This window comes from Fundulus heteroclitus, unplaced genomic scaffold (genome assembly GCF_011125445.2).
Source record: "Fundulus heteroclitus isolate FHET01 unplaced genomic scaffold, MU-UCD_Fhet_4.1 scaffold_90, whole genome shotgun sequence".
In the NCBI taxonomy this organism is placed as follows: Eukaryota; Metazoa; Chordata; class Actinopteri; order Cyprinodontiformes; family Fundulidae; genus Fundulus; species Fundulus heteroclitus.
In genome coordinates this window covers 618678-634276 of record NW_023397362.1, presented here as the reverse complement: position 1 = coordinate 634276, position 15599 = coordinate 618678, and the positions used below count along the sequence as shown (strand labels likewise).

The 15599-nt window shown below is 37.6% G+C and overlaps 1 protein-coding gene across 1 annotated transcript in view; it reads left to right on the top strand.

Annotated features, from left to right (window-relative positions):
* The window catches only part of LOC118562381 (dedicator of cytokinesis protein 3-like), a 122111-nt gene extending 107283 nt beyond the window's left edge, over positions 1-14828 (top strand). The window contains exons 4-5 of the mRNA XM_036134740.1: positions 4037-4092; positions 14702-14828. Coding sequence (XP_035990633.1) covers positions 4037-4092; positions 14702-14828 — 183 coding nt within the window. The remainder of the gene's footprint in view (positions 1-4036; positions 4093-14701) is intronic.
* Positions 14829-15599: the final 771 nt, after the last annotated feature.

The window sequence follows — 15599 nt, the reverse complement described above, 5'->3', positions numbered from 1 at the left end:
TTTGTGGGAGGATGACATTTTCACTGCAGCCTTGTTTTTTCATTTATTTTCTCAGTTTCTCTTTTATTGTCCCTGTTCTTTTCTCTATATATCTTTATATTATGGTTCTTTTTTTTTTTTTTTTACCTCCTCTCGTATTTTTCTCTTTCCATTCTCTCTCGGTGTGAGGTTGACCTTTTCTGACTGGCCTGGTGTTTTGACACCATCAGCTAAATTAGGAATAGCACAACACGACCCCTCATGCACACATACATACATGACATCTTGTTCTTGTCTCTGCCTGCTTCGCTGTGACACTAGGTGGTAGTTTACAGGTCAGTGCACTCAGAACGCCGTCGGCTCTTAACAGATCTTACTTAAATGTCTCGAACGTGCATGTGTGTTCATGCACCTGTCTGTGTTTTTAACGGGTTTAGTCATTTCAGTTCTCTAAGAAAAGAGAGTCGTGCACTTGCGTCTTTATTGCAGGAATGTACTTTGCAGGACATTCTTTTCAGCTCTGCCTCAAGATTTTCAGTGCAATTGAGAGGATTGTGATGACCTCTTGAAAGCACTGACGTTGTTGTCCTTCGGCCACTTTGTACCTAATTTGCCAGGTGGCTTAGGGTCTTTGAATGACCAATTTGTGCCCAAGCTTTTGTGCCCAAGCTTTAACTTTCATGGCTAATATTTTGAGACGTTGCCTCAAAGTTTATGTTCTCAAACAACGACGCTTCCACCCTCTCTGCTTCATAGTAATATGTGTGCTCAGGCTTGTAAGCTTCCCTCTTTTACAAATAAAATTAAGTTCATTATGTCCACATACTTCAATTTTATTTTTGTCAGACCACAGGAAATTTCTCCTGAGTGCATTTCCAAACTAATCTGGACTGTTATGTTTCTTTTGTAGAATTTTATTATTTTTCTGTGACTGGCCTTTCAGTCCATGTTGGACTTGTTTCTCTGTGGATAATGACACTCACCAGCTTCAGCCTACAGCAGATCATGAGGCTGCTGGGATAATATTCAAACAACTAAGTGGAATATTGGAAAAATGTTGTTTAATTTCTTACTTATTTGTTTTAAGAAATACTGAACAAAGAAGTAATAAATGAGTTTCAAAGATAAAGACAACTTTGTTAAAGTTACTATGCTGTTCCTGCCACAGAATGACATAGATCTGTTTGAAAAAAAAAAAAAAAAAAACACCCCCCATCTTATAGTATCCAGTAACCCCACAGTGGTATTTCCAAAATAAAGCTTTTGACACACTGTCTTTTACTCTGTTGCTAAGCAGATAAGATGGTTTATTTTTTAATAGACTGTTGACCAATCCTAGATTTTTCCCTCAGTGAGGGAGGAGTGTTTCGTACCTACATTGTGTTAAATATACGTGATTACGCCTTCAGTAAAGGACCATTTTACAATTTGCACACACTTTGGTGTGTGGTTTCTGCCTCTCCAGCGATATAGTGTAGGACCACACATATACAGTCTAGCACAGTAATCAGGCAGCCAATTAGGGATCGGTAATCTGGTCAGGGACAAGTGTTAATTTGAGAGAGAAAAAAACACACACTGTGGACTCTGGAAATCACAACAGCATACCGGCTTTGATACTATTGCATCGCTTAAAGTCCGATGCAAAGAAGAAAAAAAAAGTTAATTGCATCTATGATGAAGCTGGGGCACACTGACTAGTCGGGTAGCTGGTTGATGCAGCCGACAGGCATGACTTCACAGAGGAACGCGTGTTTAGCTGGAACATCATCAGCTTGAGTTGTTTTATATTCAGGTAAAACAGACATTGAACTTCAGACTAGCTTGAATTCCTTTGACCACTTCAAGGTTTACTTTCAACACATCTTTCAGGTGAGGGAAATATTATCAATGATAACTTTGCGGAACCTGAAAACGCAAATATATACAGGCATATCAAGTAATACATGGTTGTTAGAATAATTGAGCACCTGGTTTAAGGTTGTGAGGCTGATGTGAAGAAGAAAAATACTCGCATTGAGCTTACTGCTCTGGGCAGGTGGGTCATTTAGTAATATTCCTGGAAGCAGAGCTTCATCTCTGAGGTGTTGCTGTCAGAAGCATAGCTAAGCTTCTAACTTTTACTCTTGTTTTTCTTGTATCTTCGAAAATACCTTTTCATCTCGGTAACCACATGACAGAGCGATATTTTGTGTTTAGCTTCAAAGATTTCAGAAGTGATTTGACAGACAAAAATCAGATAGTGCCTTTAACAGATGAGTAGCTGCCAAAATGTTATTTGGTGTTATTATGCTTGATGGCAGTGTTGGGCTGTGCTCCTAAACGGCATAAAACCAAAAATTCACTTGTGTTTATGACTCGGCTCTTTCAGTGTGAGATTTGAGGTCTGAAAACTTTTTCCAATTCGATGCCGGCTTCTCCTGTTGCAGTTTGTAAACACAAATGTCTCCCCCCCCCACCCCCTCCCATCAGTCACACACATCCTTTATTACACTGTACCAAGTAAATGCAACACAAAGCGTTCATGTTACATTTCTAATTACTTGAATTATAATGCACCCTTTTGGGAATGAAGGTAGCTAAGATGCTGCAGACTGATAAATATAACTGTTTACTGCTTCATCAACTTTTCTGGGTTAAAGCTGTGGAGCCCATATATAATCACTGGAAATTAGGATAAACGTTGACCTGATTTATTAGCACTCCAGCAGTGTGAATGTAGGTGGTTATATCATACAGTTTTAGTGGGCTAGTTATGGTTTCCATGAAAGTAAAAGAAACCTAAATTATAAAGGAATGACCTCTGTTCCAGTGCCACCATTACCTACAGATTTAGCCCTCTTATCATAAGGACTTTATTCAGACAAATCAGAAAAAATAGTCCCAATACCTGATTTGAGTTTTCAATCTTGAAAGCAAAACTGCAACTTTCAGTTTTCCTGGTTGGGGTTAAGTATAAAACATGTATTTACGTTAACTTAAAATTTCCACAAACTTCATATTACACTGTCTGAATTCCCTATACACACATTGCAATCTGGTTCATTTTCATCCCTCCTTGCTTTGCTGTTTCTGGTCATATCATCATGGATTTTTGTTAAATTTTTGAGAAACTATTCTACAACATTCATGAAAAACTTCTAATAAATTTAAGGGACCCTAAAAGACTGTGAGGCTCTACTTCAGACACTTTCATAAATGTATGAGTCTATTTTTAGCTTGGTTTTTTCATGTTCATTTTTTGGGGGTTGCAGCGAAAGTCAGTGGGGACTTTTTTTTGTTGTTGTTGCAATTAGCAATAAAAGGTTAGATACAAATTATTAATAATGGTTTCATTAAGCTGAAATTGTAAACCAATGCAATGTGAAAAGATGAATTTGCGGTTTTATTTAAGCAAACACAGTATAATAGATGTTTACAATCTTTTGGGATGCAATACATTTTATTCTTAAGCTAGTCTCCAGATATCCTTTACATTTATAAATATGAGAATGACCGCTGCAATTTTTGGATTGTCTATTGCTTTGCTTATACAAACTTCCATTTACATAAATCAAGCATTAAAGTAAAGCTCAGTTGTTGTATTATGGAAGACAACAGGGTTTTCTAAAATATGTTTACAGAAAGATCTGTTGGTATTTTTAAAAGAAACTAAACGCCCTGTCTACCGGTTCAGAGATTGTATTTCAACCTTTAGTTTCTCCCATGAATAATTTACTGGTGGTCTACAATGATCCACGTTCTGCAGCCGTGATAAACATGGCAGGTAATCTTTTCTTCAGACGTTTTCAGCTTGTTCAAGTGGAAACGCTGTAAAATTCCAAGTATAGAAAACACTCTGCTGTATGTATTTTCTGCTAATCTGTCAAATTATTACAAGGTGGTACAACTCCTAATGCTTGATTAAAATGTGCTGGTTCCCAGATCTAAACAGCACATTTATGTTGAATATGACCGTATGCCACTGATTAGTGAAGCTTTAAAAGGACAGATTTTCTTCTAGCTCCATGACTTCATATAATTGTGCAACTTTTTCTTTTTTTTTCTGTCTTCACAGGGAGTTTTTCCGGCCAGCTACATTCACTTGAAGAAAGCCATTGTTACCAACAGAGGGTGAGCTTAGAAACATGGACTGTGACATGCTGTCTTTTGGTTTTTGCATTTGTTGCAACCTCTGTGTGCTATTTTTTTAACTGCTTTAGATAAATCTGTAATTTGTCCTAACATACTTTAATAGCATCACCACATTTTAAATTTTTCGGGGTGCAAATGAACAAGGCTTGGGAAGCTTGTTAAAAGAAGAAATATTGTTTCTAAATAAATAAATATATTATTATTATTACAGCTTATAAACTAAGATTTCTTTTCAAATATGTAAATGATGATTAATTATTTTTATTGATGTACAAATAGCAAATTGCACAAACAAAAGAAGAAAATCTAAATCACATCAGTATTTGATGTTATCACCCGTTGCCTTCACACCAGCATCATTTCTGAGAGGTACACCTTGAAAAGGTCAGGGATGCTGCAGCATTGCAGTCAGGTGTCTGATCAACCAATTAAACCAAACAGCTGCTAATGCTCATCAATGTCACATGAAGGTTGAGACACAGTTATGGGCCGACATTGAAACAGCTGTGCTGGATGCTTAAAACTGGGCGAGGAAGAGCCAAACTCTGCTACCAAGGGGAGGCTGTGGAAGACTGTTTCATGTCACTGTGGCAAGAACGAGCACAGCAACAAGACACAACGTAGTTCTACTGCATCAAAAGCTGATTATTCACCATCCCTCTGAATAATATTTCAGTGGAAATGATTTACCTGAAAGTAGATATTAGACAATCTAAAATCTGAATTGAATCCACTTTCTTAAGAACTTTGCAATGTCACTGAAAACAACTCCAGATTTTCACAGAATTCCATAAGGTGCATATAATACCATAGTTTAGTTAAGCAATAAAAAAAGACATTGTCAAACTTACACATAATCTCATACAGGTATCAGTTGTATGCCAGTTATGAAAGTGTGAAGAATAAAATTGCTTTGAAACTGGAACAAAAGTCAGCAGCACATTTATTAACTTCTGATATTATTGTGCGAACCTAATGCGGCTACTTCAGGTAATAGTAAATTAACCCGTTACACTGTTTATGGTATTTCCACCACTGTCAGAAACTAGTCATCAACATATAATCGGAACAAAACAAATGCACATGACCTAAATAATAGAGCTTGGTAGATTGCATCCATCTTGCTACTGAAAATTTAAATGAATTAAAGTCACAGATTATAATAACTACTGTAGAATGTGGCAAATCTAAAGCTAGCTTTTTGACCCTACTGCTTTTAAAATAAATTTATCACTTAAGCATCTTGTTAATGACTATTACAATAACGCCACACTTTTGGGACATCGTACACATGGAGGTTGGTCTAAATGTTCGGTCTACTAAGAAAATGTAGCTGTTACTACCGTCTAAGTTCCCTTTTTTCTCCACATGATGCAGCCTTACACCATGGTAAGACCAGAGCACTGAAGGAAACAACCTCTTGTTAGCATCAAATACTTTTGTTTCAGATATTTTCATCACACACCCCCTGTTTCGTTTTGCATAATGGATGATTTTAGCAAAGAAAGTACAAAACACTTTTGCTCCAAACTGAATAATAATATCATCTTTAACTCACAGCAGCGCTGATATGATTATGTAAAACAATGCAGGAGGAAATCACTTGTGTCTGCAGTGTCTGTGTTGTTCTGTGATACATTCTAAATGTTATTCAGTATGTTTTTTTTTGTCTTGGGATGAATTGTTTAAAGACCCTTTCTCTGAATTATAATGCATGAAATAAACCCTTTTTTCTTTTTCCACATTAAGCAATACATGTTTTAATACATTTGCATAATGATTACAAAACTACGAAAACAGGGGAAAAACATCTAATTAACCAGTGTTAATGTCTGTTTAAATTAACAAAATATTTTTTTTCTCATAATTAAAGACAAGGATTGTAAATTAAGGGGATTTAAGGAATTTTTATTTTCTTATATCAAACTCCTCATCAGGGAAAGTGAGTATTATATATTACTGATAGTTAGAGAGTAGTTGATGAATTTTAAAAGATGATGCATAGTTAAAATTCAAGTGCGAGTACTGATCAAGAATCTGTCATCTCAGAGGACTTTCATGCTGTTAAATTCACCTAGAGGAGGAAACTGACGAGGAAACGGGCATATTCATTGTCATGTTGGTTTCATACTCTCGCTGGGAGGAGCTAACATACAAGGCTGGGACTGAGGGAAATAATGAGGAATGATAAAAAATGGCTTCCACTGTATCAAACTGAAGAGAACTGAGACATATGAGACATTGGTATTCAACAATTATGTAAATTGTTCCACATTACATTTTCTTCAGAGGTTAAAGATATGCAGATAGGTTGCATGAGCAGAGTTTCTTTGTTACACGCGTTGCAAGATTGCTTAAAACAAGCATAATCCCCCAAGTAGCTCAATACGCCTCCCATCCAGCTTTGGAAAGCTGCCTTGAAGTTTAACAACTCCTCAATCAGGAGGGATGCCTTAAAGACACATGAGCATTCTTGGAAAGTTTCAGCATATTTTACATTTAGTCATCTAAAACCATTCTAGAAAAGTCTCCGTACAAAATATCTGTTGGAGAATTTGAAAAGTTTTTATTTTTAAAGTAATTTCAGGTTTGAAATAGCATGCAGATATTGTACAGACTCAGTTTATACGACAGAAAGCTTTCTTTTTGCCCCAGCTGTAAGAACACTGATGTAAAAACCTACAGATAGAATCCGATAACACATTGACCGTCTGTTCTTATTAAGGCCAATGGAGAATAATGACTGCTGACCTACATATTACAGCAGCTCAAAGACAGCATATAGTACGTGAATTAATTTCTGACAGCACAGGTATATTTCAATAAATCCAAATATCATTGACAGTTTATTTTATTCTAGTAATTTAACTGAGAATTTCATCTGGATGAATCATACACAGGGTGACATATTTCAAACCATTATTTCTGTTAGTTCTGAATTTCTTACAGTTAGTGTAAACCCACATTTCAGTTTCTTGGAAAATAAGAATATTACATAAGACAAATGAAATATTTTTAATACAGAAATTTTAGCCTACTGAAGAGTTGTATGCAAAAATGACTGCAGCAATGCGGCATGGAGGCGGTCACCCAGTAGCACTGCTGAGGTGTTGGAGAAGTCCAGTGGCCGTATTCACAAAGAACCCCTGAGACTAAAAGTAGCTCTTAGTGATGTAATTTCAGGAAAAATCTAAGAATTTTAAGATTTTTCTCAGAATTTTACATCAGTAAGATTAAGGTCATTCTCAAAGCATCTTAGGCCTTCAGAGCTCAAGTGAAAAAAAATGTTTGGAGTAGTGAGGAGGACTTTTAGCAAGCCTAAGAGGATCTTAAACAGTGGAGGTCATGAACTTCTATAATAATCCTATAGTTTTTGCTCCTGATATGTAGACAAAATAAACTATCATCCTCATAGGGGGAAATTAATTCTTTTCAGTGGGAGGATGGGTTAAAGGTGCAGCTCTAGTAATGTAATATTATTGAGTAAGAATGAATAATAGGAAAAATATTGAATAATCATGAATACAAAGCAGATGAATAGACAAAGACAAATACTTTTATAGTATTTACAGACTATACCAGTGTGTAACAAAGCTATTAAGATATTCAAACAGAAACCTTTTTCAGTAGCCTGCAGTTTTGTTTTTGCTGAGCCTCAGTTGCATCAGCCTGTCTGCAGCTTATGAGACATAAAGCGTTTTTCATTTTTAGGGCATGAAATTTAGCTGTAAAAGAAAAACAAAACAAACAGGGAACTCCTCCCATATCTACTTTGTATTAAGAGGGACTCTAAACTTAACATTCATAATTTTTTGTGCTTATTTTAAAGGTTGCAGAATGTCACTTTACAATATGAAGGGTCTCTCTTTTAGACGTGTATGGCCTCTTTCATATAAATACCATATTTTCATGTAGATCCTATTAAAATGCTGTTATAATGAGCACTTTTTAAAAAAATAAATGAAAAAGCCATGTTGAGTAGATGTTATTTGCATAATGTGGACATGCATTTTACTTGATCACACCGTCTCCCTCCCCTCATGACATCTGATGCCACACACATCGCTCTACGATGATTGTGGTATTCTTGAACACAGTCAGTAGACTGTAGAGTAGAACAGCATGGCATACATGGCGGGCTCAACTTCTTGGTTTGAGATAAACCCGAGCACATGTCTGTTTTTATCCTTATGCATATAATAAAGAGTTTGCATATTAGCCTAAGGAGGCAGACCCTGTCATATTATTAACACACATTGATAAGACGACTGTCTCCAACATATAAACAGTAACGTGAAAGGAATACCCTGCAAGATAAACTGCTATCATGCCTATTTTTTCAGTCGTGGTAAAGTGCGCTGTGACTAAAATAGTGAGCCTTATCATTATCAATCAAAACATGACCATTTAAAAGACCTCCTCCATAAACCGAAATCACTACTGACTTGGAATAGACCCCTTGCAACCACGTGACTCCGTTACCCAGAACCCCTTGCGTGGCGGCCATATTGGTTGGCACGCCATTTGACAAAATTACAGTTCTCCAGGTATTTTTCTTCTTTAGATAAGGTATCACAAGATCGTTTTAAGAGTAAGTTGATGGTTGATGGTATCAGATTGCCAGATCCACACAGCAAAAGCCTGAAGGGACGGAGCGAGTCTGTGAAATGCTGGCCAAGGGTTTCGTACCGCGACACAGCTGCTTTATAAACACGCAGGCCAGTACGGACAAGAGAGCACGAAAGCCCCTGAAACCACTGGACGGCTGCAATTATTTTATATCAGGAAAAAGGCTCCAGCAACGCCCGCGACGCCATGAGGGATTAAGCGGGTCAGAAAATGGATGGATGTTCAGACATGTTTGTGCAACAGCAGAAAGCAGAGAGGAAGACCCGCCCGGTAGGTTAAAAAAACATCACTCACTACGGATTATTTTGGTGTTTTTGTCTTGTTAAAATGGGTGGGGGTGTCGGCGACATTGCAGCGTAAACATAGAAGTACTAGCGCCCGTGAACGGGCGGAGGGGAGGTGGCGATCGCTACACTGACCGGAGAGCCGCCGCTGTCTGAAGCAGCAACAGCTACACGGGCCGGAGAAGCCGCTGTTGCTGCTACACACAGCGGCGGAGGGGAGGTGGCGATCGCTACACGGGCCGGAGAGACGCCGCTGTCTGGAGCAGCAGGAAGCGGGTGCAGCAACAGCGGCTCTCCAGCCCGTGTAGCGATCGCCACCTCCTCTCCGCCGCTATTTAAGTAGAACAATGAATAGAGCAGAATTAAGTTGTATTTACCGGAGATGAAGTGTAGACTGCAAATTCTCTCGTAGTATGATGCGCCGCCCCCCCCCCCCCAGTCCATTGGGAGGGTCTGCCTGCGCTCTTTTCATTGAAAATATCCATTTCTTTCTTCGTCCTTTCACCTTCGGTAAACGACAGAAACGTACATCCAACGATTTGGAATGCCTCTGTGTGCAACCGGGAGCACAACAAGTCGTAGGCATTGTTTAGATTCCAAAAATAAACTAACTAAAAGTACGCTCTAAATCACCCGTTTTGTCATGTAGTAGACGGGCTGTCAGGCTAGCGTGCCCACCAAGATGGAGGCGCGCACCCCCGATCACGTGACTGTGACGTCAGATGCAAGGGGTCTATTTGAGGTCCTGGTGGCGCCGGTGTATGGCAGCCTCGCCTCTGTCAGTCTGCCCCAGGGCAGCTGTGGCTACTAACTTAGCTCACCACCGTCAGGGTGTGAATGGGAGAATGACTAAACTGCAGTGTGAAGCGCTTTGGAGGTCGTCAGACTAGTTAAAAGCGCTATACAAGTACAAGCCATTTACCATAGTAAGGGGTCTACTTTTTTACTTTGATAACAATTTGCAATATATTCCATGATTATTGCTAAAACATGGCTGCTTAAGATCAAATTATTTCACCATTGTCAGCAATGTTGCAGAAATTTGAAGCTAACTCGTGAACATTTTCATAAAATAAAACTAGTTTAGATGAATGGATTTGTCTTGTAAAATTATTCAAATAAAATAATCTTTATCCAGAAAATCAGAGATCTTGAAAAAAATCAACATAAACTGGAATGGAGAATCAAATAAATATTTCATTACTTTCTAAGATTTATTGAACAATAACTAAAACGTCTTTGAGTTATGGATTATAGCAGCTATAATGAGTCATACAGGTTTAATACTAACTAATATGACAGAGGGACAGATTAACACACAGAGCAATAAAACAACAGTAAAAAGTCAAAAGCTATTTCTGTACTGAAATTTTAATGAAACTACATTAACAATGTGTGAATTTCTAGTTTGAAAGGTCAGGTGGAGGAGGCCAATGGATAAATATTACACTAGTTTTTATTGGACACAAACTATGCGATTTAAAAAAAAAAAAAAAATAGAAGAAGAAGAGAGAAGCTGTTCCTAAAAATGGCCTGGAGAACATTTTGAAGCAGGAGCAAAGTGTTTGGGCAGAAGGAGGTTTTTCTTCTGCTGTCATAGCTGGAGGAGCGATTCAGATTCTGTGTTTGGTCTGTCAGAAAGCCTCAGCAGCAAGAAGGTGTGATTTGTCCAGAGTGAAAAATAACATGTATGAGAAAGGCTCACAGTTATTGACAGTACAAGTCAAGTTTAGATGTCCACACTTTTTGACTAGTGCTGGATATAAATCATGAGCACAGATGAGTGGGTCTAAGGTTAAGGAAAGCGTGGATGCAGCTAAATTATACTTCATGGTGATATATATATATATATATATATATATATATATATATATATATATATAAATAATATGTGTGTGTGTATATATAAAGCAAAATCATTCAAAAAGATGTATTTATATAAAAGTTAAAGATTCATTAATTACCAGGCAAACAGGTTGTAGAGGACGCTGTCAACCTGGTCTACGCTTCATCCTGCTCCACCTCGACCAGGGACATAAGTGAGGATCCTGTTTGTAGACTTCAGCTCAAACTTTAACATGATCAACCCTGACATCCTTTACCAGAAACTCACCGATAACCGGTTTTCCTACTGACGGACAGCAGGTGAGGCTTGGGAGCATCTTCTCAGGCCAAAGAACAATCAGCACTGGGGCCTCCCAGGGGTGTGTTCTGTCCCCTCTCCTCTTCCCTCTGTACACTAATGACTTCTCATTAGAGGAGTCTGTGAAACTCCGGAAGTTTGCAGATGACACCACTGTCATTGGGCTGATCCATGACACTGATGAGTCTGAATACAGGCAGGAGGTGGATCGGCTGGTCGGAACCACCTAAGGCTCAACCTGCTAAAGACAGAAGACAGTGGAGATGATGGTGAACTTCAGGAGAACCCCTCATACTCTGCCCCCCCCCCCTCACTATCCTCAACAACACTGTCTATTGTGGATCACTTCTTGTTCCTAAGAACCACCCTCTGTGCCTCAGATGGTCCCCACTTATTGACTACATCTGAAAGAAGGCACAGCAAAGACTGTACTTCCTGCAGCATCTGGAGGAGTACAACCTTCCGCACACGAGCCTACTAATCGTCTTCCACACTGGTCTGTCTTGTGCTTATTTATCTCTGTAGGGTTCAGCGCATCTACAAAACTAGACAGGTCCAAACTGCAGCGAACAATTAGATCTGCGGATAGGATCATGTGTATGTATATATATATATATAAAACCACTCTTGTGCATACTGCCCCTGTTCGTGTCCTTGAAAGCATTAGTTGTTGTTATAGATTATAGTTGCTGCTGCTCAGCTATTCTGTTCTTTGGTTTTGATTTTTTCACAATACCGGCGTTGGAATTCAAAGTCAAATTTGTTGTTTGTACCCACAAGCTTGGCAAAGAAAAGGTTAATTCTGATTCTCATTAATGGACAGCTGATGAAACAAAATAAAGTTGCCAATGGTCAAAGGGTTAACACTGTTACAATTGGAAGCACAGTTGTGTGGTTTTTATGTTTTGAGACAAATATTAGAAAAAAATAACACTTCTCATGAATTTGAAAAGAGCCACAGAAAGTATATTTAGGATTGTTGAATATTTGGATTGGAAACAACAGAGGCGGAAGAGCTGCCAGCGATGCAAAAGATGTTCTGGAGGTTGATGGAGGACAGAAATGATAACTTGGATCAGAGCTGAGATGTGGAGTGTGATGCGTGATCAAAGTGAACGTTAATACACATTTACAGAATAAAGATGGATGATAAATGCAGGCGAATAAAAATGAGCTAGAATCAGGGGATTCAAGGGCAAAAAAAGAGCTAAAATAAATATTGGATAGAATGCTGTGTGGGGAATATATAACAGGAATAGGGGCTGAAAATTGGAAAAAGAAGAAGGGAGAGCATAAACAAGCTTGAGCTAACAGAAACGGGGTCAGCAGGAGTGTGATGGCCTGTCTAGGGTCTGCCAGGCCGCAACAAGATAATCCATCCTCATCAGACCTCACACAGCTGCAAAACACATTATATTATTTTTACAATTATTTTATTAACAAAAGCCATTTTCTTTTTAAATTTTAACTCATAAAACAGCCTCAGGATGGAGATGTGCCAAAATAATGAACAAAACAGAACATCTTAAATATTAACCCAACTTACCCATTAAAATGTTGTACAATAAAGGTGTTTAAAGAAGCACTCGCCAGGTAAAGGTGTGACTGCTTGGGATGAGCAACGGATGAATGATGAGTGATCCGCAGCAGCGTCATCATACGTCATCTATACGACCGTAATCATAAGGAGTTAGGCTTACACATGTCAAAAAACTGAAGTTAAGAAAGAAACTTGAAGAAGAGCAACACAAAGTATGGAAGTGAATTAGGAACGGGGGAATGGAGGACTAGAAAAGTAGAGGGAACATCTGAAGCACAAGTAGTGTGGGTGAACTCAGCAGGCAGTTTTCTTCTACTGATCTGCTGGGAGATCAGCTAATCTGGTACATTGTTCCTATTAATTAAATAGCTATGAAACAGCGGAGAAGCTGGCACAGGAGTGGAAACACATTGGAAGCAAAGTACGGGTATGGAAGAGGCAAAATCTGGCATCCATGGCAGAGAAAATGAAAAATAAGGTGCATGGTTATTTCTGACTTCCAGCCTTAAACTGAGAGTCAGCTTTTAGTTTTAACCAACCCTTCTACCCTCTGGGAAAACAATATACACAACGTAGTATGGACAATAGTCCTATAAAATGAAATGTGAAAGGTGAAGTCTTTGTCCTACCCTGATTATTTCACCAAAGTATTCATCATGGCTGGTCATCAGTCAATAACACTATATATATATATATATATATATATATATATATATATATATATATATATATATATATATATATATATATATATATATATATATATATATATTATAATTATCAAATTACTGCTCAATTACTGTGAAAATACTGCTCATCAAAGTATTGTTTTCTGCCTGGTAATTTTTAGTCCAGTATATCAACATTTATACAGCAATACATATTTTTCTTTCATTTCTCCTCGCTGCAATATTTAACAATGTCCTCGGAGTCATTCAGGCAGAAAAAGGCTCCCAAACCGCATGGATGAGCGTGAGTTTTCAACACAAAGACAACTTGGAAAAGAAACAAAACAATTTTAAATTGATTTCTCTGAGAACTTTGTTGCTCTTCGTAAGTCACAAACACAAAAATATGAAAAAAAAAAAAAATCCCAAAGATAACAGTTTGAAAAGCATTAATTGGCAGAACAAGGTGATTTCTGACACTGTTACTGAAGATCAACTGTTGGTGGAAGCGTCTCCAAAGTACTGTGTCAGTTTTTGATGGATTTTTTTCTTACGTCTTAAAAGATACCTTCCTCTGGCTTAAATATATTTATTTTTTAAGGTTGACACATTCTGTTTTTTCTCCCACTCGTCTACATGGACTGGACTAAAATGAGTAGAATGACTTGATTTAGACCACTATAAAACACGTCGTACTGCTTGGAAGCAAATTGTTCACCACTATGGTTGAAATTCTGTACAAAACTGTTTGTTATAAAATGGAGTAATTGCAATTATTCAGAAAAGTTTACATATTTAGTTTCCCTTTTACTCCTGGTACAACCTCAGTCTGATGTCTCTCTTTTCGGGGTAATGTCCTTTAAACTCTGGTTGGTGACAACAACTTCAGTGATGCATTGTTTTAAAGAAAAATATTTATGCCATTATGTTTGACTTTTCTAGCTGCTGCAATTTTAACAAAGCTGTAAATGATCAAAGTATTTTCTGCTGCAATCTGGATGAGGCTTTTCTGAAATAGGTGCAATAATCACATTCTGAGATTTGTATTTATTTATTTCTTTTTGTGGAGCAGCTGTTTTGTTGTGATTTCCTTGACTGTCTCTTTGAAATGCCAATAAAAGTAAGAATGTATTTTCAATGATGTGTTGAAACCTAAGTCATAGTCATACAGCACAGTAAATGAAGTTTCATTCATTAGTTGGTTATCGACTCACTGTCAATGATAGCTGATGTTCTTGTGGGATATATTAAGCTTTTGAAATAAATAATTGTTGAATGCATTGGCTGTTAATAAATGTGTGTTTTTTCTGTCATCTCTGCACAGGCCTCACGAGACAGTGATCCCCCTGGAAGACCCAATTGTTACGGAGGTGACATTGACTCTTCAGGAATGGGCCTTACTATGGAAACAACTCTATGTGGTAAGCACAAAACTGTGTACAACTACTTAAAAGGCCTAAATGTAAAAAAAAACAAAAAAACTGACATCACCGGAGATTAATTTCAATGAATACATAAATATACAAATATGAAACAGTTATTCTTTGTGCTTGGCTGTTTGTCTTTCTGTCTCTATTCTGTGTTTGTCCTGCAATGACATTGTAACACATCCAAACAACTGAAGTGTGTATAGAAAATAGAATTAAGGGATAAACGTAAACCTTACTTTACACATCTTGGGTTTATTCTAAAGATGTCATAGAATCAGCAACATCATATTAAATGGTGATTTGTGCACTAGTCAAGTTCAGCAGATGTACACAGTTACCTATTTTAGTATCAGGTCACAGTTGCCTTCTCTTTAGATTAAAAACAGCAGATGCAGTGAAAGTACAAATGAGATACAAAAACACTTATGCTTTATTATTGTTATCATTTGACTGGAGGAATCATGTCAGAAAGTTTTGCAATCAAAATGTGATGCTCAAGAATGTAGTGAGCAAAATTATTCCTTTCTTTAATTTATTTATTCAGTTTTGGTGTATCGGACTACAAAATGCAAAAATACGACATCATTTTTTTGTTCTGAAAAATAACTAGAAATACTGGTAATCAATTATATCTTGCTGGTGGTGCACTAATGTGAGAAGTACCCCTCTGCAACCAAGTGCAATTTAGATAAATTTGGTTTGAAACATTTTTGCATAGAAATCAAGCAGCCCACACTGGAAAAGAGGATGAAATCTGCCTGTTTTTTCAATCCAGCGGCATGGGAGGTCACT